This window comes from Anarhichas minor, unplaced genomic scaffold (genome assembly GCF_050575085.1).
Source record: "Anarhichas minor isolate MPS153535 unplaced genomic scaffold, ASM5057508v1 ptg000062l, whole genome shotgun sequence".
In the NCBI taxonomy this organism is placed as follows: Eukaryota; Metazoa; Chordata; class Actinopteri; order Perciformes; family Anarhichadidae; genus Anarhichas; species Anarhichas minor.
Genome location: NW_027466508.1, coordinates 6,518,380 through 6,540,587, shown reverse-complemented (window position 1 = coordinate 6,540,587; position 22,208 = coordinate 6,518,380). Strand labels below are relative to the sequence as shown.

At 43.4% G+C, this 22,208-nt stretch overlaps 1 protein-coding gene across 1 annotated transcript in view; it reads left to right on the top strand.

The window, feature by feature from the left end:
- The window catches only part of itfg1 (integrin alpha FG-GAP repeat containing 1), a 121,461-nt gene that overhangs the window by 13,392 nt on the left and 85,861 nt on the right, over positions 1-22,208 (top strand). The window contains exons 7-8 of the mRNA XM_076077925.1: positions 8,480-8,529; positions 16,855-16,936. Of these exons, the coding sequence (XP_075934040.1) occupies positions 8,480-8,529; positions 16,855-16,936 (132 nt within the window). The remainder of the gene's footprint in view (positions 1-8,479; positions 8,530-16,854; positions 16,937-22,208) is intronic.

The window sequence follows — 22,208 nt, the reverse complement described above, 5'->3', positions numbered from 1 at the left end:
TAATGCGTCACTGAGTTTCCCTTTCCGTTTTTTTCTCCCATTGGAGTATGGTCCCAGCACGGTGGAATCAATAATCGCAGGTTCTCTCCACTCGCGGTCGTGTCCTTTTCTCATCTTCGCAACTATCTCTTCTCTAATGCTGCCCGGCAACCCCTCCAGCACCGTACGGCATGTATGTAGCATCATGTATAATGAGTGGCCTTTGTATCATGTGTACAGTGTCAGGCTGCACAATATGAAGGAAGTATACAATTACTTTGTTGAATACCGCTACTTGCCTTTAAATATACATATTTTACTATATTGTACTCTCCTCTCTGCTGCTTTCAGTAAACTGCTAAAATACAACTACTTGTTGAATAAAAAAAAATAAATAAATAATGAAATAAATTATTTCCAACACACTTTCATTGAACACAGTGAGTTGAACACAAAAGGCACCAATAAAAAAAGAATGATGCGTTACATTTTAAAGTGCAGGTTTGTACTGTCACTCCATAAATCCCTGAGTGCAGTATCGCAGTCTTTTTACGATGTGCTTATCGCACAAGGAGACGGTAAAAAAAAGATACATTGTGCGGCCATGTACAGTACATAAGCCTTTTCTCATGAGTCACCGCCGAGGCCCGGCCGAGACCCGACAGGTCTGATCACTACAGCGAGGGAAATGTCACGTCGATTTTAGAATCCATTATCCGTTTAACGGATTAAAAGTTAACTGAAAAAAAAAATGACTGTCAGCATTTTCAGCGTGATGTTCATGTATTCTGGCACTACTGAGACACTGAAGCTCGCTGAGGGATTCCTGCTCCAGAAAGGCCTGGTTTTTCCTCGGCGGTGACGAATCTAGTGTCAGTCGTATCCGGCAGGTTCCGCTCCTGCCCCCCCCCCCCCCCCCTTTTTTCTTTACATGTGGGTCACAAATTGTGCCGTCAATGTGCTCGTACCTTTTTGTTTCGAGCTACAGGCCTGTGACCGCTCTCAGCTCGCTATGTTCACTGAGTCATAACACCTCTTGATCCACAGCAACGGCGCTCCTGTTCTGGGCTACAGAGTACGGCAGATAAGGGGGTGTATATATATATATGTGTGTGTGTGTGTGCAGAGAGAAGCCGAGGAAACAAGGAAGGTGATGGTGAGACAAAGCAGGGAGATATTACAGGCTGCCGCCCGCTGCTGTCTGTTCTCCTCAATGTCAGAGTTCTCCCTCTCTGCCGAGGCACAGCACCCATCTAGCATCGCCCTATCTGTTTATACAGAGGCTAATAGGAAGCCCGGTCTTTATCCCCACACTGCGGCTCAACATAATGGAATAGAGAGACATAATGCTGCTCTCGTCAAACAGTCAGTGGAGGCCTTTAAATTGCTTCCAATCCCCTTAACAAATCTGATGGAGAGGCTATGAATAACTCAAGGACCGCTCATCTGCCCACGCACTGCTTCTCTCCTCTCCTTTCCTCTCTCCTCCTCTCCTTTCCTCAATCCAAACCTGAGCATCAACTCGGATTAACTCACTTGACCTCACTTTTTTTGATCAGCAAGTGTCGGCTCACATTAGGAGGCCAACCTATTGCGAGACTCCGGGACAGACATTGCGTGCTTGCAGCAAGTTTTGTGATGGTGAAAAAGTTTTCCCCCAGCAATTTAAAATGTTCTTCCCGAATGGATACGGAGAGCAAAGAATTGGCTCCAGTCTCATGCGGTGAGATGACTTGTTGGAATAACTCGGGTCTGAAGAAGAGCACCCTTCAAGCTTCATTTCCCCTTTATTTCTCCAGGGAGGTGTGTCTTTCTATCATGCTCGCCCCGGGTATCGGGTCATCTGAAGTATATCTCATATCTTAAATGATCTCCCAACGATCCATTGGAATGGAGCTGCGGCAAATGTCTGAAATGTTGAGGTCTGACGTTTTGTTTTAGATTCGAAGCCCTCAGTGCAAAGTGCATCAGAAAATATTTATCTACCCTGCACATCTGAAAATATTGCATCTATAGGGTTCTGGTAGATTGCAACGAGTGTTGCAGAAGTTAAAATCTCACTGCACGTTTGTAGCCTGTTGCATGTGTAACTTCAAATGTAGATTAGCAGGAGTTGCCCTGTGATTGAGTGAAAACCCACACAGCTAATACTTACAACATCAAGTCGAGATTGAATTTAAAATCTAGGCCTCCCTCCTTATCAACTGCTGTCTCCCATCTTTCAACGGTAGAAAGATGGAATCACACTCGGGGGTGCGGACCAAAAGCAACCGGTCCGAGAGCGCTGGCGAGAGTCGGCCTCTCTCATTTCCAAGTGAACCCAGGTGAGGATCGATCGCTATGGAAACGTAATCCCACCCAATTACAGGAAGTGAACCAAAATACAGGCAGCCTACCATTGACACAGGAAAACGATTTTCCCAGCAGAAGAACTAGTCCACCACCTACCAGTAGCTTATTTAAACCATATATTTACCTTCATATGCCACCGTATAGAGTATAAAGGTGGTTACTGTATGTGTTCTCCACGAGGGGTGACGGGCTATACTGTTATTTAGAATAGGCTCCTTTTCCCACTTTGAAATTACACACAATTTTCTCTGAAAGCCCAGCAGTACTTAAACACAGCATGAATTTGTGGGTCTGTGTGGAGCTGGACACCGTGAAAATAGTCTCAAAACTCGCCGTATACACAAGAAGCTTTTTTTCAAAGGCGATCATAAGATCTGTGAAGTTGAAGAATATGTCTGTAAAATATTCATATTTCTCTATTTGTTGTTTTACCCGGGTTGAAGTTGCTTGGTGTTTGTGTGTAGATCGGAGCACGCATTTGTGAGAACCCCACAATACACTTTTGAGACTATTTTGAGACTCACTCCTGAAAAATCATTCACCAGCACAATTCCTCTCATGTGGTTGCAGATGTTTTTATCCACATGCGGTACGTTCCATCTTGTGGAGCAGTATACACCTGCCCTTACCTGTTCGTACCAACCTCATCTGTGTCCTGCTGCAGTAGAAACAGCATTCAGCCAATCAAACCTCTGTGCAGCGTGCTGATATCGGTCCCAACAATGGGGCCTCTGGGGCCTCTGGGGCCTCTGCAGCACGCTGCTTTACCTCGTCGAGCCGTATGCTTCACTACACTTGATCGCAACAGACACACTTGTAATTATTCTGTTAATGTGAAAGGACTCGTTGATTGTAGATGATTGGCTGTCACACAACCCAATGACGAAAAAATTCACATGTAGATGCACACGCAGATATTTAAATAGTGTGTGTGTGGGTGGATTATTTACGCAGCCTGCTCATCATGCACTTGCTCGCGTGGGCGTGCATTTAGAAGTGTCATTTGTACGGAAAGACAATTTAACAAAACAAAAAGATCAGAGAGAGAGAGAGACTGTGCAGAATAAATAATCCAGTGATTATAGATGGCCTCTCTTGCAATTAAAGGATTAGCATGCTTTTGTTTCGTATGTGATTTGCTTTCTCAGCTCGTTTTTTGTTGTTGTTTTCGGACACACCTTGAAAACCCGGATGGTCTTAGCATCTGCTTTCAGTCGTTCCCTTTCTCTCCGTCTGTGTTTTTTGATGCCTAGCATAGCCGTTGCTCCAGCCTTTACAGTTAGCATCTCTTTAATTATGCGGCGACATGACAAACCACTTAGAGCGCCGAATCCCTGTTGCTGTTACGCAACTCCGCCCTCCCACACACGAGCCCATTTATATACCTCAATTATGTATGCATCTTTCCCAAGTGGTGGAGTATGACAGCTCTATGAGTCTTTGCTTTGAGTGCGTGTGCGTGTGTGTGTGTGTGTGCTCACAGTGCAGAGCGTCAGATCGGTGCTGCTGTAGTCGGGTTTGACGTCTGTTTACTTGTTGTTAACCCTAATAAAACTCAGCGTGTGACACTCAGAACAAATGTAGTGGCTGTGCAAAGTATAACGCGCTCAGACATTTGATTATATTTGCTTTTAAAAGTGGTGAAGATCGTCTTGCCGAACAAAACGTGTAAGCGTTTGTTTGCCACAGAGCTTATTTTCTGCAGTATTTCAAAATCTAATGTAGAAATCCCATCGGCTTCAGTCAGAACACAGCATCCCTGCACCACTCTATCGAAACACAATCACAACATCCCAAATCTACGCTGTGGATACAAAAGCAGAGCATGTAAAGGAGAAAACTAATTCACTTAGAGCAAATAACAATGCACAGAATATGTAAATTAGAACAAAGAGGATGAAATGAAGATTCACAGCTACAGCGAGCCAGTAGTCCAAATCCCACCTTTTAAATATTCAGTACAGATTTAAATTCAAACCCAATTCACAGTGGTGGCCAAAAGAAAAGCTAAAACTATAGCAGACATTTAGTAATTGCTCTCAAGAGGCTGGTCGCTGAATTTTGGTCTAATGGTAAAGTGGATGTAATCCTAAAATCATGCCAATTAAATGATATCAAAGGAATATTTTGTAAGGAATTATCGAGGCAATAAGGCTCATGTTTAAAGCCCCGCTGACTGCAGCGCTCCTGCTCGTCCCTTTTTTTTAAAAATTCTGCTGAGACACGGTTTGATGGGATTAGCGGGCTTTGATGGTCGTGTTGGTCACTTCCAATCATACAGGTCCAACAGGATTACTAGTAGCTTGTCATGATACTAGGACAGTCACAGCGCCTGTGTGATGTCACCGGTGTGACCTCACGATCACCTCTTTATCAGAAGTCCTGTAGGTGTCGTCCTCAATCGTTTGTAAGAGATCATCAGTGTGTTTTCTTGCCAGATTCCATCACGGCTCGCGGAGAAAATTTAGACCAGACGCCGAAACTGTCGACGGAAACAAAAGAAGAAACCCCATTAACAACATAGAAGAGCTGAGGCCTCTGTGTCACACTGTCACAGCTCCCTCTGGAGCCACAAAAAGCTTTGTACATCATGTGTCACATATGCAGTAGTACTCCCCCAAGACCCGTAAACACATTTTGATGCGTGAAATCACCTCCCCTTTAATTCAGGCTCAAACCGCCTGTGGCGCCAGCAGGCTCCTCCTCCAAGCCCACAGTGGTGCCCCCCTCCTCCCCCCCCCCCCCCCCCAAATATTTTAACTTTGTAGAACCCGACAAGGCATTCAGCAGTTTTTATATTAGTTAACTTACAGGTTGGAATGAATGTCAGTGATGATGAAGCTGTCGGAGTTTGCGGAAAATCTTATTTGCACCTTTTAATTGGTCGCTTCTGGCTCAGACTCGGGGGTATTGTAGAGGTAAGAGCCAACCGCTCTACCAAACTAGCAGGACAATGAAGTTCTCAGAAAGAAAACATGAACCTAAATTATGTTTGAAAAGAGGGGGTAGGTTTGATCATTCTGCCCACTTCTGTAAGAAAAGTGGAACAATAGTTGAATATTTGTATATTGTAATGTATGAGGATGTTATGGTTGACTGAAAAAGCGCCCAGAATAACCTAGAATAAACAAGAAAGATATGTGAGTCTAATAATGTGCTTTGCTGAGGCGAGCACGCTAATTTAAACTAAGTCTGAGTCAAACCGAGGGAAATCAGGGCAATAGAAACTAAGTACTCTCTCCCTCTCTGTTTCTCTTCTTTTTGTTTCCTCCCTGCTCTGTTTTATTCCGTTACTCTTTGTAATATCTCTTTTAACTCGAACGAGTCCTTAAAGGGCCCTTGGCGGCCAAGTTAAAGTCCCCCGGAACAGTAAAACTGTGCTAAAGTGAATGATGGTGGCAGCAGTCGGGTTTATATTGCTAGCTAGCAGCTCTTTATGGGTGTGTGTGTGTAGAATACTATCCGTCTGGGACTGTGAGGACGGGAGGGTGAGAGTGGAGAAGGACAATGCAATGAAGAGGATAATGTCAGAAGGATCCCATTAAGATTACCTTATTGCTCAGTTTGCCAAAAGGGAATTGGCTTCTCTGTGTGCGCATATTCCCCTTGACACGCTCCCTAAAATGCATTCCCTCTCAGGACGGATCAGAGCAGGGTCGTGTGTGCAGCGTCCAAGGAGAATGCAGGTTTGAGGTTTAGTGTCCTGCTCGAGGGGCCTTTCCACTTTCACTTTACATCCCTCAATACACTGCCTGACAGCGGTGAGAGTTCAACCCGCAACGGGAAGGTTAAAGGGCGGTCTCAAGTTGGACTGACATTTAGACGAGAGGAAGAGAAATTATTGCAGAAAAGAGTTTGGCAGAAGTGAACTTGGGTTAAAAAAATAAAAAGAAGGAGAAAAAGGCAAGTGGTGATACGAGAGAGCGGCGCCCCCACAGCGAGAACGTGAAGTGTTTACAAGATGAAGATCTCACTGCTCTCACCGACACACCGCCATCGCACCTAATCAGCCAATCAGGCCTCTTAGACAGAATCCAGCTGTGATTGGCTGATTAACCGAGCTCATCGACACACCACCCGATGCGACTTCAAACGCACAGACACAGTGTGCAAATTACTGAGTGTACACTGTAGTGTATGTGCGTGCGTGTTTGTGTGCGCGCGCACATATGCATAATATATGCATGCATTTGTCATCTTCTTTGCATTTGTGAGTCTGTATGGGCAACATGTCTGCAATCCACAAAGTTTTACATATTAAAAGTTGAACTGTTTTTTGTGTGTGTGTGTGTGTGTGTGTGTGTGTGTGTGTGTGTGTGTGTGTGTGTGTGTGTGTGTGTGTGTGTGTGTGTGTGTGTGTGTGTGTGTGTGTGTGTGTGTGTGTGTGTGTGTGTGTGTGTGTGTGTGTGTGTGTGTGTGTGTGTGTGTGTGTGTGTGTGTGTGTGTGTGTGTGTGTGTGTGTGTGTGTGCCATCTGAGCACAAAAGCACAGAGCCTCAAACTGGGAGTATATAAAGATCTGTACAGTATATGCTATTATAATTCTATACAATTAAATCACAGCTGTATGCACAATGCATTCTGTATCTGGTAATATTCAGTATCATAGAAACCACATCATAACAGTATTTTTTTAGTGTAAGTCGTAACACAAAATAAGTAGATTGGAGTGTTGTTAGTCATGGGGGACCTACCGTAGTGGGAGGTTTTGAAGTGCGTGAAAAGCCGAGATGATTGCTACCTAAAGCTCCCCGGCCTGAGTTGGCAGGAGTTTCCTGGAGAGGAGAGCGCTCCTTGAGAAAGCTCCTTCCCTCGGCTCGTTTCCTGTTCTCTTCGGTTCTGGGGATGACTGCAGGAGAATCCTGGGATAACATTTCAGAGCACATCCATGTAAGTGTAAGGGGAGCTCAGATTAGTATGATCAAAGAGAAACACTTTTCAGTCAATGCAGTGTTTGACTGATTTTTTTTATACTTATATATATATATATATATATATATATATATATATATATATATATATATATATATATTCACTTAAGTGAGGAGTCACGCTGCAGCTTCTTGCTATTGGCCGCAGTGGCCACTGCAGTACTAACACTCTGTCATTACACGCAGTCTTCCTCCTTCCTGTCTTTCCTTCATTCATTCCCCCATTCCACTATCATTGATATTTTCCCATGCAGAGCACGGCAACACGTAGCAGGGCCCTAAGGCAGATCAATGCCAATATTTATTTCATGTCTAATTACCGGGGGCAGAACCGCAGTCCGGAGAACCCCAGCGGTGAAAGTTACCGTCCTCTCACAGAGAAGAGCGACCGCATTGGAAGTGCAGCCTGAGCTACAAGAGCGAGGAACGCACCCCCCCCCCCCCCCCCCTTCTCTCTTCACCTGTTTTTCTGCATCCTGTTCATCTATAAACCAAGCTTTGGAATGTGGAAGTTTCCACACCGATGTTCACTTTTGTTATTTTGTACCCGTCAGCTGTATGAGTTTGACAAGTCCTGGTATTTACCTGCCCTGTGCATTATACATGATGTTGACAGGTCTCGGTATTATAACTCTCGCCTGGTGTCACTAGCAGTGGAACATGTGCTGAGAACCTCCTTCCCCCCCCCCCCCCCCCCCCCCATCATTGCATTGAAGAAGGCAAAATATGTATTATTATGATATACCTTTACCAAAAGCTGCCATCGGGAGTTAAGAACACAGAAACTCTTTTAAGCCTTCATTATAATTTGGATCGCCTCTCCTGTGTAAATAAGGCAATCTAAGTAATTACAGGCTTTCTTTTTATTGATCTTTTGTTCTTTCTTCATGATCAATTCATCAAGTCCGTAAAGGTACAAAGGTTCACAGCTAGAGCGCGGTGTTCATTTTCATTGCTGTCATTCCCAATAATCTCCAGCATTTTCTTCATTATAGATCAATAGCCCCTGCTCCGTGTTTGATTATGATTGCCAGATGAAGGGGAGCCGTCCTCTCAGTGCTCGCTCACGGGGGAATGTTTGGTCTCTGTGTGTGAAAAGGTGTCTTGGGATAACGTCTGTTATAATTTGACGCAATAGAAATACATTGAATCAAATTATTGACTTGCTCCTCCCTTCTGTTTCTCTGCCCCCCCCCCCCCCCCCCCCCCCCCCTCCAGATTTGTTCCTGACAACTGAAGGGCCTAAGTTTGAGACCTGGATCAGTAAGGTAATTAGCTTTTTTGGACTAATTTTCCTGTCCCAGTTTTCCTTTTACTGCCTGTCTTTTCAAGAGTCCGCTTCAGGCTGAGTCGCTGCAGCCCAGCAGTATAGAAGGCATGACCCCTGTGTGGTTACCGTAATGTTGAGCAAAGTCAAGTCCTAGTTTTTATGTCACTAAGTCATCATACACTCTCTTTTGTAATAAAATATCACATTGTTGTATGTATCATTGCAGGGCTCTTGTGTAAAGTTTATGACATTGCAGAAATATTGCTGCACTCTTTAAGGAGAAATGCCACACAAGTTACCACATACCCTCGTGGTGTTTTTTTTTTTTTAAAAAGGCTCATTCATCAAACCAGCAGTCAAAACCCCCAAAAGGTCACTTGTAAAATCAGCAGGAAAGGAAAAGACTTTCTTAGATGTGAGAGGCTGGAACCAGCAAATATTACTCTGATGCATAAACTTTTAATCGAAAGACTTACTCGACAAAATGACATTTGTACTTGCAAATGTTTCTGTATTCTCCAGATCATCATTTATGCAACACAATAACAGAAGCTATTCAGACAGATGTGTCCATTCTTTAGAGGTGTAGACTCTTCAAAACCTGTCACTGATCTAGTTAAGTGGTTCCCAGCTGGTGGTTAAGGGACTGCAGCGCTCTTCCCTGAGTCGTACTGTAGCAGCAACGGAGGAGACGCTTAACATGAACACTGAACATAACACTTGGTATTACCTGCACCGACCATAACGGGCTTTCTTGAACACAACTTTTCTTCCCTTTATCGCTTTTAGCTCCTGTTTGTAGTATTGCGCTGTCCTCTTTTACGATGCTCGAATCCAATGACAGTTGGTCTTTATCTAAAGAAACATGAGTTGTTTTGTTATTTGTTGAAAAGGATTAGTGGGAACCAAAGTAAATAGCTGTTACATGAACTGTAAAACATGGAATAGTAATAAAATAACCACATTTCTTTACTTCTCTCACCACCCACCATTGTCCATTAACTAGGAACCTACAATATGGTCCATAAAAGACATGTTGTGTGTGTTCCTCATATAAACTAAGTCCACTATATCCATCAATAGGAAGGTTATGTGTGCACGTACAACCAAACCTTGTGATCAGAGAGTGTCGACCCACACACCACCCCCGCCGTTCACTTCCTCAGTGCAACAAGCAGATCTGCAGCGCGTTGGTGGGCTTGGGGGGGCTGCAGGATTGTTAGCACTGCCGCAGGACTAGTTAATATTCTGGGAGAGCAGAGAGGGGAGACCGTGGCTCTGGGTTTTTGTCGAAAGGGGCCTATTTGAAATTCAGCAGGTCGAGGCACAAGCCGAACAGTAGTCTATCTTATCACGGGGGGGGGGGGGGGGGGGGCGGCGAGGAAGAAGAGCGAAACAGAGAGAAACAGAGAGGGACTGAAGGATTTGGCAGAGACGGAATGTGTGTGAGGGTAGAGCGAGACCAAGCAGGAGCAAAACACAGCAAATAAACCGCCATACCCGAAAACCAGTAGGGTGGGTGACGGCTGGTAGGAATGTTGATAAGGTGAGAGGATGGAGGAAAACATGAAGATCATTTTTATTTATTTATATATTTTTTACATCCACTCCGGATGTCTTTCCAGGCCTGTTCGTTGTCTGTCTCTGTGTCAGGTTAGAAGGATTTTTCAGAAACACGTTTGGTGGACAGTCGGCGATGTCTTTCTTTGTGCCGGCTGGTGCACCGCTTTGGTCCAGACTGAAATCTCTCCACACCTATTGGACGGATTGCCACATAATCTTGCACATATATTCATGGTCCCCAAAGGATGGACCCTGACACCATCACTTTTCCTCTCGCACCACCATGAGGTTGACATTTTAGTTTTTTTATTGAAACGTTTCAACGACTATTTGATGGATTGCCATGAAATATTCATGTTCCCCAGAGGATAAATCATTTTGAGCCTTTGTCTACCGGCCATGTTCAGCTCAAAATGTCTATTGTATACCTGCAAAGTTAATTACATTCCCATCAGCCTCAGCCGCTGTTTATGCCAGAATGCAAATTTTAGCACGCTAACAGCGTAAAGTGAGATGTTACAAATATACCTGCCACACATTCACATGCTAGCATTATTGCTGTGAACATGTTAGCAGACTGACATTAGCATTTAGCTCAAGTGCCAAATGAATAAAAAGGGTTCGGGTGAGTGTGTATGTAGATGACGATTGCGGTGGTGTTTTGCCTCAGTAAAAATAGGAAGTAGTTTAATGTCAAAGGGTTGTTTAATCCGTGTAAGGAAACACAGTTTATCTCCTTAAACTCACAACAAGCCTGGTGCAAAGCGTGTAATAATTGTGATAGCAGATCATTTTCCTCCCTGACAGTGTGTGAAGCGTTCATTCGTTTTGCTTTGTGTCATCCATTCATCGAAATTAATTCATCATTCGATCTTTTATTAGTCCTACTCTTGGGATGGGTAAATATTTCATTCAATTGATTGCTAAAGCTTCATTGTTTGGTCAAGTGGTTCTGTTTTTAAATCCTCTGTACGTTTCCTCTTTCCTAAAATGCACACGCAAGTGCTCGCATCCATTCTCTCTTGAATACATTCCAAAATATTGTTCCTCCAAAGGCACATGACATACATGGCCATGGATGCACACGCAAACACCGTGACATATATATTCACAAACAGGCATTTCCCAGCATACCCAGTGCATTAGACCCCCTTTTTAATCCCACGACGGTATTCGGTTCAATGCGGCTTCATCTATCGGTCACAGGCCAGCACACCCCTCGTTCTCCAACACTCTGTTTTAATTACTTTTCTCTGTTTTCTCTCCCCCCCCCCCCTAAGTCTCCTTCCAACCCTCCCCGTTCCTCTGTTTTCTTGCGATTACACAAGAGAAGGCAGTCACAGAGGGGGTTCGGGAGGGGGGGGGGGGGGTGTTTTCATTGGCCGTCAAGTCGAGACAAGGGGCTTTAAAGGTCAATTCCACAAGGGCTGATACAATCATTTAGTTCATTTTTAGGGGAGAAGGTGTTTCCTCTGGTCACGTGCACGTACACTACAGCGTGCGACAGAAACACATCGGCCTCTTTCGTTGTGGTCGGTCAGACACTTTCAGTGCATTAGAGTCTCACCAAGCATACAGGGCCAGGATGTTAGGGTGAAGATGGAAAACAAAAATACATTTCATAGTGTACTTTTGAAACATTTTTGCTTCCTTCAACCCTTTTTTTTCCTCTGTTCTTGTAAAGGAGAACAATGAAATGGGCTCCTGCTAAATAGCTAATTTTATGCTAATTTGACGCCGTCCTAACTATTACAAATGTTCCCTCTGGCCTTAAAAGCATTATATGCACATAATAGAGTTACATGAGCTGAAGTTGGCCTTACTTTATAGAGGGCAACAAAATATCTTGACTCTGTATGGAAACATATTTAATTTTTTTTACCATATTTACTTTGTAGCTTTTACCCACGTTAAACCCTCCCAGTTGCAGCTGGGAGGCAACCTTTCATGAAAATTTCTTCTGTCATTTCTTCTGTTCATGTCAGTCCACTGCACTGTTTGGCGAGGTGTGTGTGTTGGGGGGGGGGGTGATGTGAACAGATGCAAGAATAATAGGAAGACATGTAATCCTTTCATCTTCACACATCAATCAGCTGCTCTCAAACTGTCACACGCGTCACAGTTTTAATCATGACATCTTTCAATCAGGCAGCCAGCAGCAGTCAATCACACCGAGATCTCATCCTCAATGCGCAGAGAGTTAACACCCTGTTGCCACATCTGTGTCAGAGTTTGTGTGCGCGCGATTGGAAGCTTATGATCTAATTAACATGAGTTGATTCTCCCCGCTTTTGAAGAGATCAGCTTCAAAGTGCATCATATCCTTCTGCACAGGTCAGTTGGACGTACTCGCATGCATTTAAGAAAGCAGGAGGGTAATACATACTGTATATCGCTCGATATAGAATTCTCTTTACTTTTTTTGCATGAATTATTCATAAATCATGTGAGGAGAAGGAATGCTGTCTGTAAATGATTAGCGCCACTGCGATGTAAAAAATCTACCTAAATGCATTCATCTTTACTTTAGCCAGAGTGGAGGACGAGTGACGATTATGTGCGCTTAATGTGGAATGAGCACTTTTACATGCTCCATTGTCCGTCAGCAGCCGGGGCACACGGTAATTTAGGAGGCTATTTGGCCTTGTGTGCTCTGATGAATTGGGACACACAAAGTCAACTCCGGGCATTTGCTCCTTATGTTCTTCAGCGCTGCTTTGGAAGAAGGAAATAACACGTTTAACAGTAGAAGCAGCTTTGGAAGTGACATAGTTTTAAGTTAGTGCTGTGCAGTGGATTTCATTAATGCATGTGAAGAGTGGTTCATGTGTGTTTTGAAAGGTAACTGATAAATATTTGGAAAAGTAATTGACAAAAAAAAAGAAACTTTAAAGAAGTATTACATTTGAGATTTGGTGTGGTGTTTGGTACCTTGTAAGGCTATATTTAAAAAAAGACGGAAATGAGTGAGGTTGTACTGTTAAGTAAAAAACCAACAACATTGTGATGATTTTTTTCGCCCACCCTCAGTGTGTGTGTGTGTGTGTTGAACTCTGTCGTCAAAGGTTTGTTTGCACATTCAATACACAAAGTTTAAGGAACCAATTGCTCTTAACAAATTGAAACAAATAGAATTGTGCGACAAACAAATGTCACCGCTGCCAGTGATAGCCTGAATCTTTGGATGAGGGACGTGGCCCAATTAAATCGCAGAAATAAATGCCTCTACATCTCTGCCTCATCAGCATTCGAAGCGTCAAAGTAGATGCGAATGATTAACCTCTGAAAGCACAACATGTTTGTCGTGAATAATTCACATTGAATGTAACATCGGGCTTCCTGCACAGCATCAAACACAACGTGGACATCATGTGACTAAGTGACTTCAGTTTGAAGGTTTTGTAGCCCAGTGGTAGACTGCAGGTTTGTACATGTAGAACTTGTTAAAACATGTTAATGGTCATTTAATAATATTAAATGTGTTATATGATTTATCCACGTATCCAGTTTTTGGACACTTTTCTGGCATCAATCTTCTGCAAATAACCTCATTAGGATTGTTCGGGTTGCAGTCACAGTTTAGGCAGTGTATGATTAGCAGACACTGAAAGTAAAACGAATGATATTCGGAAATAATGCTTTCACTCTCACACAACATAACCCTCAAAACCAGATGTTAGATGGTGTGTGATGATATTCGTTTGTTCCGTCACGGTGGCTGTTGCTACCCAGCTACCCAGCTCCTATTTATCCAAAGCAAAGTCATTATCTTCCCATCAAAACATAAAACACTCCTTTTGCCAAAGACTCTTTTTTCCCCCCCGCAGGACAACCTGCCTGGATCCAGATTATAAGACCATTTACCAGTATTCACGTTCCTGTCCTTTATGAGCGGTCCTGCAGAGGCCTCATTCATATGTTAAAACATTGATGTACTAGCTGACCTAAAGGGAACGCCGTCATAAATCTACTGGACCATCACGCTGGCAGCACTATTCATTAGTCCACTAATCTAAATGTCTCAGGGTGGAGTTGGAGACCGTGCGTATGAGGCTGCCATTAAGATGATCAAGAGGGCCGTTTCTGTGACAGTGTGGACCCACTACACCTCCAGTGAGGATAGACAACCTTTTTTTTCCCGCAATTTCAGATTCAGAAAACCGATTTCAGAAAACCGTCATCTACCTACCCTATGATAGAGCAAGAGGCCTTTTTCAAGACATGACATGTTGAGCTGTTATAGTATGAAAAGGACAGATGTGAAAAATAGAATGAGTGATGCCTGAATTCAATTACGCTGCCCTGGTTTCAGAGTCCTGGTGTTGTACATAGTGGCTCGCTGTCACAGTGGCCGGGGTTACACGCGTCTCTTTCAAATGTGACTTTTGCGATCGGAGCTCAGCTGTGCCGACATATGTGCGTCCGCACTTCAATGTGACCCCGCCTGATAGGAGGGCCACCGGGTATATATTTCGTGGTCAAAGTAGCGGCTGTAAAACGGTGGATAAAGGCATTTTATTTCCTATGAATGAGTTGTTTTTCTTATCTAAAAGCTGTTATTTGGGGGTATTTTCATCGGCAGTCACTTAACGGGACTCAGACAGCGGGTCTCTGCAGGGCTCCAGACCAGGTTTTCGACCCTCTCTTCCCTTTGCTCTCTCCCTCAGGAGAGGAACCCCCTCTGTGGGGCGAAGATGATGGAGACCTACCTTTAGAATAAATAGTCCGTATTGTTCCCACATGCTGCCCTCCCCTCACTGAGATCTGAACTGGTCTTGTCTCACTCACGGTGATTTATTTTTTGTGGGTTCTGTCATTTAACCAAACTTAATGTAAAATGCTGTCAGCGGCCAAACTGAAAAGGCTTCTGTCGACAATAGAAGTAACGTGGAGAATGGTGTGTAAGGTTTTTGACCACAAAATAATCTGCTTTGAACCGGCACAGCGAGTGACGCTCACGGACCAATCAGTTCATGTAATTTAGTCGTCATACAGACTGGAACAGCATGCATTGAGTTGATAATTTGGAGGAACAATTAATGGCATTCAAACCGACAATCGCGATTTAATATAAGTATTTATCCGGAGCAGAGAAGAAGTGAACAATTAAGTTGTCAAGTGTTCGTAAATGTCCAGTGTAGGCCTCCGTTTGACACGAGGCATCAAACGGAGGCCTCGTTCAAAAAAAAAAAAAAAGAATAGGAATGACGATCTCGGCTAAATAAACAGACACATTTTTCCAAGCGTCTCTCTCACATGTCCCTCCCGCCCCCGTAAATCACTGCTGTGAAAAAGAGCCCCGTGTGCAACGGAGCAGAAGGAGTCAGCCCCACAATTCATGCATCAGTTCATCATAACACATCGGCCTGGTCTACATGAAGGAGCAGTTAATACGTTGACTGTGTCCAATGTACCATAGAATGATTAAATGCTTGTGTATAGGGAATGATACAGAAGATGTTGCAATATTGGTCTAAAAAACAAAAAAAATGTTATCTTCTCATACCGGAGTTTATTCTTGTAGATTGTGTGAAGTATTTAAAAACATGTGATATTAATGATTTTGTTCCTTATTCCTCATATTTTAGCTATAGAATAAAGTATTCATTTTCATTAACTTAATTACATGTATCAGAAAAGTGAACACAGCAGTAACTTGAGTGTTGTTAACCACACATACAGGACTTATACATAATGCATACGTCTCTCTCTCTGACTCACTCCTTGAATGTCTGTCACCTTCTCTTTCTCATAAATCACTAATGCTGCTATCAGCAGGCAACAGTTTCCCACTGCACAGAGTCCCATCTGATCCCACACACACACACACACACACACACACACACACACACTAATATGCTTATCTCCTTATCTCTCCCATGCCCTCTGTAAAGGGCACCACACACCGAGGGCATGTGATGTGCGTATGAACGCCCACACCCATTGTTTTGGAATTAGGCCCATATATTTCATCGGGACGCAGGTGAACCTGGGACGTCGCGTCACGTCACCATGTGTTGCGGCACTACTTCCCACCTGATACGCAGCAAATCCCTTTACTACTTCCTGTGTCGGTTCAGCGCATCCGGTGCATGCCAGGACCGTCAAATGATGCCGTTTGTTGCCATTATTAAGGGTGCACATTACAACTTAAGTTTTACATCAATTACAGCTGAAAAGAAAAGAGTATCAGTTTATGAATTCATTAGTCTACAGTCAATTAATCTGAAACAATCTTTAAATTGAGTCCTTTTTCGAGCAGAAATGTCAGACATTAGATGTTTTCAATCCATTTTCAAGCAAAAGATAAAACAATTACCCATTCCAGCTTCTCAGATGTGAGGATTTGTTGCTTTACTCTTGGTTTGTTATAAGTTATATACTCTATAATGTCACCTTTGCTCTGGGAACATCCATTTAATCATCACATTTTCAGTTTCTTTTTGTTTCTCGGGAGGCTTTTTAACTGAACTGATCGCGAGACAACAGCTTGGGTCCATGTTTACTTCCTGTCAGCGTATTTCATTCACATACACTGCAACAGGAAATAAACGGTGCTTGCACATGTATGTACTTCTTGTGCACAAACATAGATGCACACAGAAGCTATCCTTTGTGACTGCTTATCTATGGTCCGCTTAAGGTCCCATCAACCTCGGTCCTGCTGCATAGAAAGAGTACAGAACCATTATGTTTACCGTTTATGTCTCACTCACCGCTCTCTCCTCTCTCCTCTCTCCTCTCTCCTCTCTCCTCTCAGGACGGGAACTTCACCAGAGAAGAAGTCATGCCGTCAGAGCCACCAGCCAAGATTATCGGACAGTCCTCCTTCGCCGACTTCGGTGAGAATACCAGAGATTTGCCATTTGCTGTAATCTTTGACGAACCTTGTGTATGGTTGGGACAGAGTAACAGAGAGATCCCTTTTAAACCTAGTAAACCAACATATATGTGAGGGTTTAGAATGTACGGGCTCAAAATGGAAAAGAAAAAGAGAAAACATGGAAAACACAAGTCAAAAATGTCTTTCCCCCAAAATGTCGTGTGTGTGTGTGTGTGTGTGTGTGTGTGTGTGTGTGTGTGTGTGTGTGTGTGTGTGTGTGTGTGTGTGTGTGTGTGTGTGTGTGTGTGTGTGTGTGTGTGTGTGTGTGTGTGTGTGTGTGTGTGTGTGTGTGTGTGTGTGTGTGTGTGTGTGTGTGTGTGTGTGTGTGTGTGTGTGTGTGTGTGTGTGTGTGTGTCAGATCTATTCCTTTCCTAAATCCTTTTAAGCTCCCTCTGCATTTGAAGCCGTGTTGCTTCAAAGGCTTCCGAATAGGACTGTCTGGTCTTTTTGGCTTTGGCATTTACACTACAGCTCTCTCATCACATAACTTTCTTCCCCTACACACACACACCCCAAATGCTCACCCCTGTACCAGACAGGCTAATCTCACGCGTGCACGCACTGTTGCAAGCACACACTCCTACACAACACACTCTGATGCACACACTCAATCCCACACAGAGCCAGATTTTTTTTTTTGTGAACGTTTATCCCCCTAAACAATCTTGGCCAGTACTATTCATTGTTCAGCTCAGCTTTACATTTATCCTCCACAAATCTCCGCTGGCTCTCTAATCTCCAGACTGCAGCCTGTTTCGCCAAAAGTGGCCCCTGGTCACTCACGTCGGAGCCACCACCTCGGCCAGGGGAAGAGTTGTGGTGGCTCCCTATGCTTGTTTTAGAAGCTAAATACCATTTGGATTAACAGGGCCAATGGCAAGGCCACATTAAAGTAGCCTGGGGCTACCACTTGTTCAAGGCTTTATTAATACTCGATATTTATCAGGGGGAAAGAGAGTCTATGCTACCAGTGTCAATGGAGAACCTCCTTCTCTTTAGCAGTGTCAGTCACCTCTCACCCTTCACTCTGTCAGCATCGCATTGCATGCCCGATAGTGCAATTAAATTCTTCCTGTTTATTTTTTCCCTGCGAGCCTCATGGGCTCTTTTTACGTCGTCGGAATATATATACTGGTTGTGCCGAGTGCCTCCCGGAGTAAATATGATTAATTCTGAGCGCACACTGCTCAGTTGGCTGATCCGGACGAATGAATAGTCTTCCAGGGTCTTAAGGCCAAATGTGAGCTACTCTTAGCTTTAGAATGAGACTGCGCAACGTTTGATGACCAGCAAAAGTTATCAAAAGTGGCAATTCCGGGATAATTTCCCTACTTTTATTGAAAAGTGTATCTGTGACGTGCTGGTTCACATTGCAGATACGGTAGGAGACGTAAAGTCAGCAAACGGAGTAATGTCACCGCAATATCACAGAAGTGACGCAATAATATGAATCTGAACGTTGGCTACCATTAGCCACCGTCAGCTAATGGTCATACCAGACCAGGTAAAGGCCCGGTCACAACAGAAAGCTGCGGAGCAAAATCCATCTATGTGCTGAAAATCATTTCATGTTCATCAAAGGAAGACCAGAAAATGAACACTAAATCAATCGGTAATACAGGCTGTAGGCTTGTTTCTGTATGAAATTGGTATTACTCTCATTATGTCTCAAAAGTATGATTAAAATCCGATTTCATATCCTAACAAGCTTACAGGGTTTTCTGGTTTGTTTCCGTTGTTTTTCTCTAAAACCCCCTTTTTTTTTTTTTTTTACATTTTGCCACTGTGGCCTCATCACTCAGTTTGATATGTGCTGCCGTTAGCTGTGTGACTTTTGATGCATTGTTAATTAACATTTGGGCTCCTGTGGCACAGAGCGTCACACTGATAAACACTTCCTTATTGGCACGATTAATCGGTTAATCTCACAGCAGCTAGGGGTGTCCATGAAATATTTAGTGAACAAACTTCCCCTTCCCAAATTGGCAATAATGTATGAGCCAGAGGGGAAATTGCCGATATGTTCTATGTGCGTGCGTGTGTGTGTGTGTGTGTGTGTGCGTTTAATTCATCATCTCTCAGGGCGGCGACCCTTTTTTTTTTTTTTTTTAAATCTCAAGCTTATTTAGACAGAAACTTTTTCATTTCTTTAATCTCTCTCTCCTCCTCCCGTCGGCTGGGAGACGTCGCCCTCGTTAGCCGGGGATTGAAGCCTCTGAGGGTCACGCTTCTAATAATCTGCCAAATTCTCGGAGAGAGAGAGATGCCTTGCAGGATGGAACGTCTCTTATTTTTGTCCCGTTTTGTCTCCTTCAATCAGCCCCTCCTCGGCTGTCGCTGTCTATCTTTATTCCTCTTGATCTACTGTATAGCTGCTATCTACGGCTCACTCGCTTCTCACCCCCGTTTCTCCTTCTCCTCCCTCGATTCTTCATCGAAACAGCTCTGGGCGTCACTCGTATTGTTTCGTTGGATGGGGACTCTGTTGTGACCCACTATCACCCCCTCTATCCTTTTAAAATCCCTTTTCTTTTTCCATTATTCATAAAAGCTTCACTTAAGAGATAAGAGAGATTAGTGTTTTACAACAATAATATCCAACATTCTTTAAAGGATTTAGAATATGGTGGGAAAAGCAAGAGTTGAATAGGTGATTACAGATTACATCAAACAGTGCTGGACTTTAGTTTGAATCACAGTCATTACTCTCACTATATCGGGTAGTCCCTTTCTGTCTTTTTCCGTATCTTTAACTTTCATATTGTCAGGCAGAAACAAAAGAAAACATGCTGCCCGCCAACAAGAGTGGATTCAGTGTTTGTCATCAAATCAATGGGGCTGAATGGGAGACTGGGGATGACTCAGATGAGATTGGCTCTGACAAGAATTGCACACCAGGCTGAAAGAGAACCAGCACTCTTATGTATAAAAACAAAAGTCCAAAATGGATGTATTTCATATCTGTAGTTTCTACTATAGTCAGAAAGATGCACACATGCAGCTCCAATGTGATACAAGAATATAGAAGTGATACAATGGTCCCTTCCCTTCAGTGCTTATTACTGTATACGTTCAATGAAGTAAATTATTGACACCATGCCTTAAAATGCCCTTTGGGGGATCAGATTGCTATTATATATTGCTTGACCACATGAAATTACGTGTGTAAATGCACCCAGAACGCAAAAATGGATGGATGGATTGTGATCCCGTTGGCAGAACCACCTCCGGAGGTGGTCTGGGACGCATTGCGACTACATTGAACACAAGTGTAATCAGTAATAATACTGAAATATAACTGACAGGGAGTGATGTGCCGACTGTCCTCAGTGCGTGACGGCAACCCACCCGACCCGTCTTGAAACATCGACCCCGACTCGTTCACCGTGCTTTGAGGGTTTGACTTTTTTTTGCCGTGTCATCAGCGTTCATATTATTACGACCAATATGTTCATGACTAAAGTGTTTCGAAGAGCACAAGGCTCTTAGAAAACAATAATGACGGCTCGACTCCAATTTCAAGTTGACTCCGTCGTGTCTCTCGTCCACTTTCAGGAAGCAGCGCTGCATTTTGGTCAAGTCCAGTAAACCAATCGAGTGCAAACTTAGGCTGACAATCACAATGTAGTGAAGCCTGCATCCAATGTGATCGATTCACGAGGTCTTAGTTCACAACTTGGTTTCAGATATTTCAATCATCCCATAAGTTTGAGTTGTTGTGACCTCACAGTATTTGATGCTTTAAAAATGGTGGTTATGTTGAAACAAAACCTCTTTGACAGTCACAAAAAAAAGTTATTTTTTATTTGGGTTACATTTAATTATGTGTTGCTGTTCTTGTGCATTTCCCCTTTTCCAATGTTTCTACCAATATTTATTCGTAATCTATTTATCGAAAGTACTTAAATTAACCTCCTACTGCATCAGCATATCTCTTCCCACCATTCTAACTCTGTCAATATTCTCCTCATTCAGTGTCCGTCTCTCTGCATGTGGCCATCTGACCAGCTTCTTTTCTGGCTAATTAGAGAGCACAGTTTGGCTGTACTGAAAAACCTTGAATGAGTGACCTTAGGGAGGCCAAAAACGAGAGAGAGAGAGAGAGAGAGAGAGAGAGAGAGAGAGAGAGAGAGAGAGAGAGAGAGAGAGAGAGAGAGAGAGAGAGAGAGAGAGAGAGAGAGAGAGAGAGAGAGAGAGAGAGAGAGAGAGAGAGAGAGAGAGAGAGAGAGAGAGAGAGAGAGAGCCAGCCAGCTAAAAGAAGGAGGCACACTTCAAAAACCACATGAAGTGAGATAGAGAGGAGGATAGAAAAATAAAAAATTGGCCGTGGAGGAGAAGATGGCAGGAAGGATAACGAATGAATGGAGGGAATGAGGAGGAGAGGGTGAAATATAGCAGAGAGCAGCATTGCATCCCCGTGTGATCTGAAGTGGGAGTTATTTCCATCACACTGTCAATGATCTCTCCATCCTTCTCCCGCTACATTTTTCTCTGCATCTTCATCTGTGTCGGCCTTCCTCTACATTTTTCTCTGTACCTCTCTTTCTCTTGACGGTGTTTTTTTTTTTTTTTTTTTTTTAATGTATGATTATATATGACGACATCTGCAACGGTAATTCGAAAACACAAGCTGCTCTCTCCCACAAAAATATAAAGTTAAGCTTTATCTAAGAATTCACCTCGGAAAGCTCATTTAGTAAGCTGCAGCATCCTCAGACGTGCAGAAATGTGTATCCATATAGTCCTCGTGTATTTACAGTTTAAAGAATGCTTACACACTCCCGTCGACAGATGTGTCCTCTTTTTATGGCGCTGTATTTAGTAACATCTGCTTCTGCTTAATGGTGATCTAACCTGATCTGATTCATGTACCTGGTGAGGGTTTCCCTTCTGGGTCTGTTCATTACTGGGATCCGGCACATTTTGTCGTGGTTTTGGTTGTCTGGGGTCTTCAGTGACAGGAATACTTATTTCGGATATCGGGCTGATACTGACCTAAATGGCTGGCTCGGGTGCTGGTGCTGATGTCTTGATTTCATTCTATGTCTACGTCTGATTACACATGCGCGACATGGCGGTAGCACCTTGACTCTGTGTCGGCCGATACCCAGAAGCCAAGGTATCGTATCCGGACTGGAAAAAGGTTCAATCGGTACATTCCTAGTTCTTACTTTGGCTTTAACTTTTTTTAATTAATTAATTAATCTATTCAAAAGTCACTCCTATTGGCA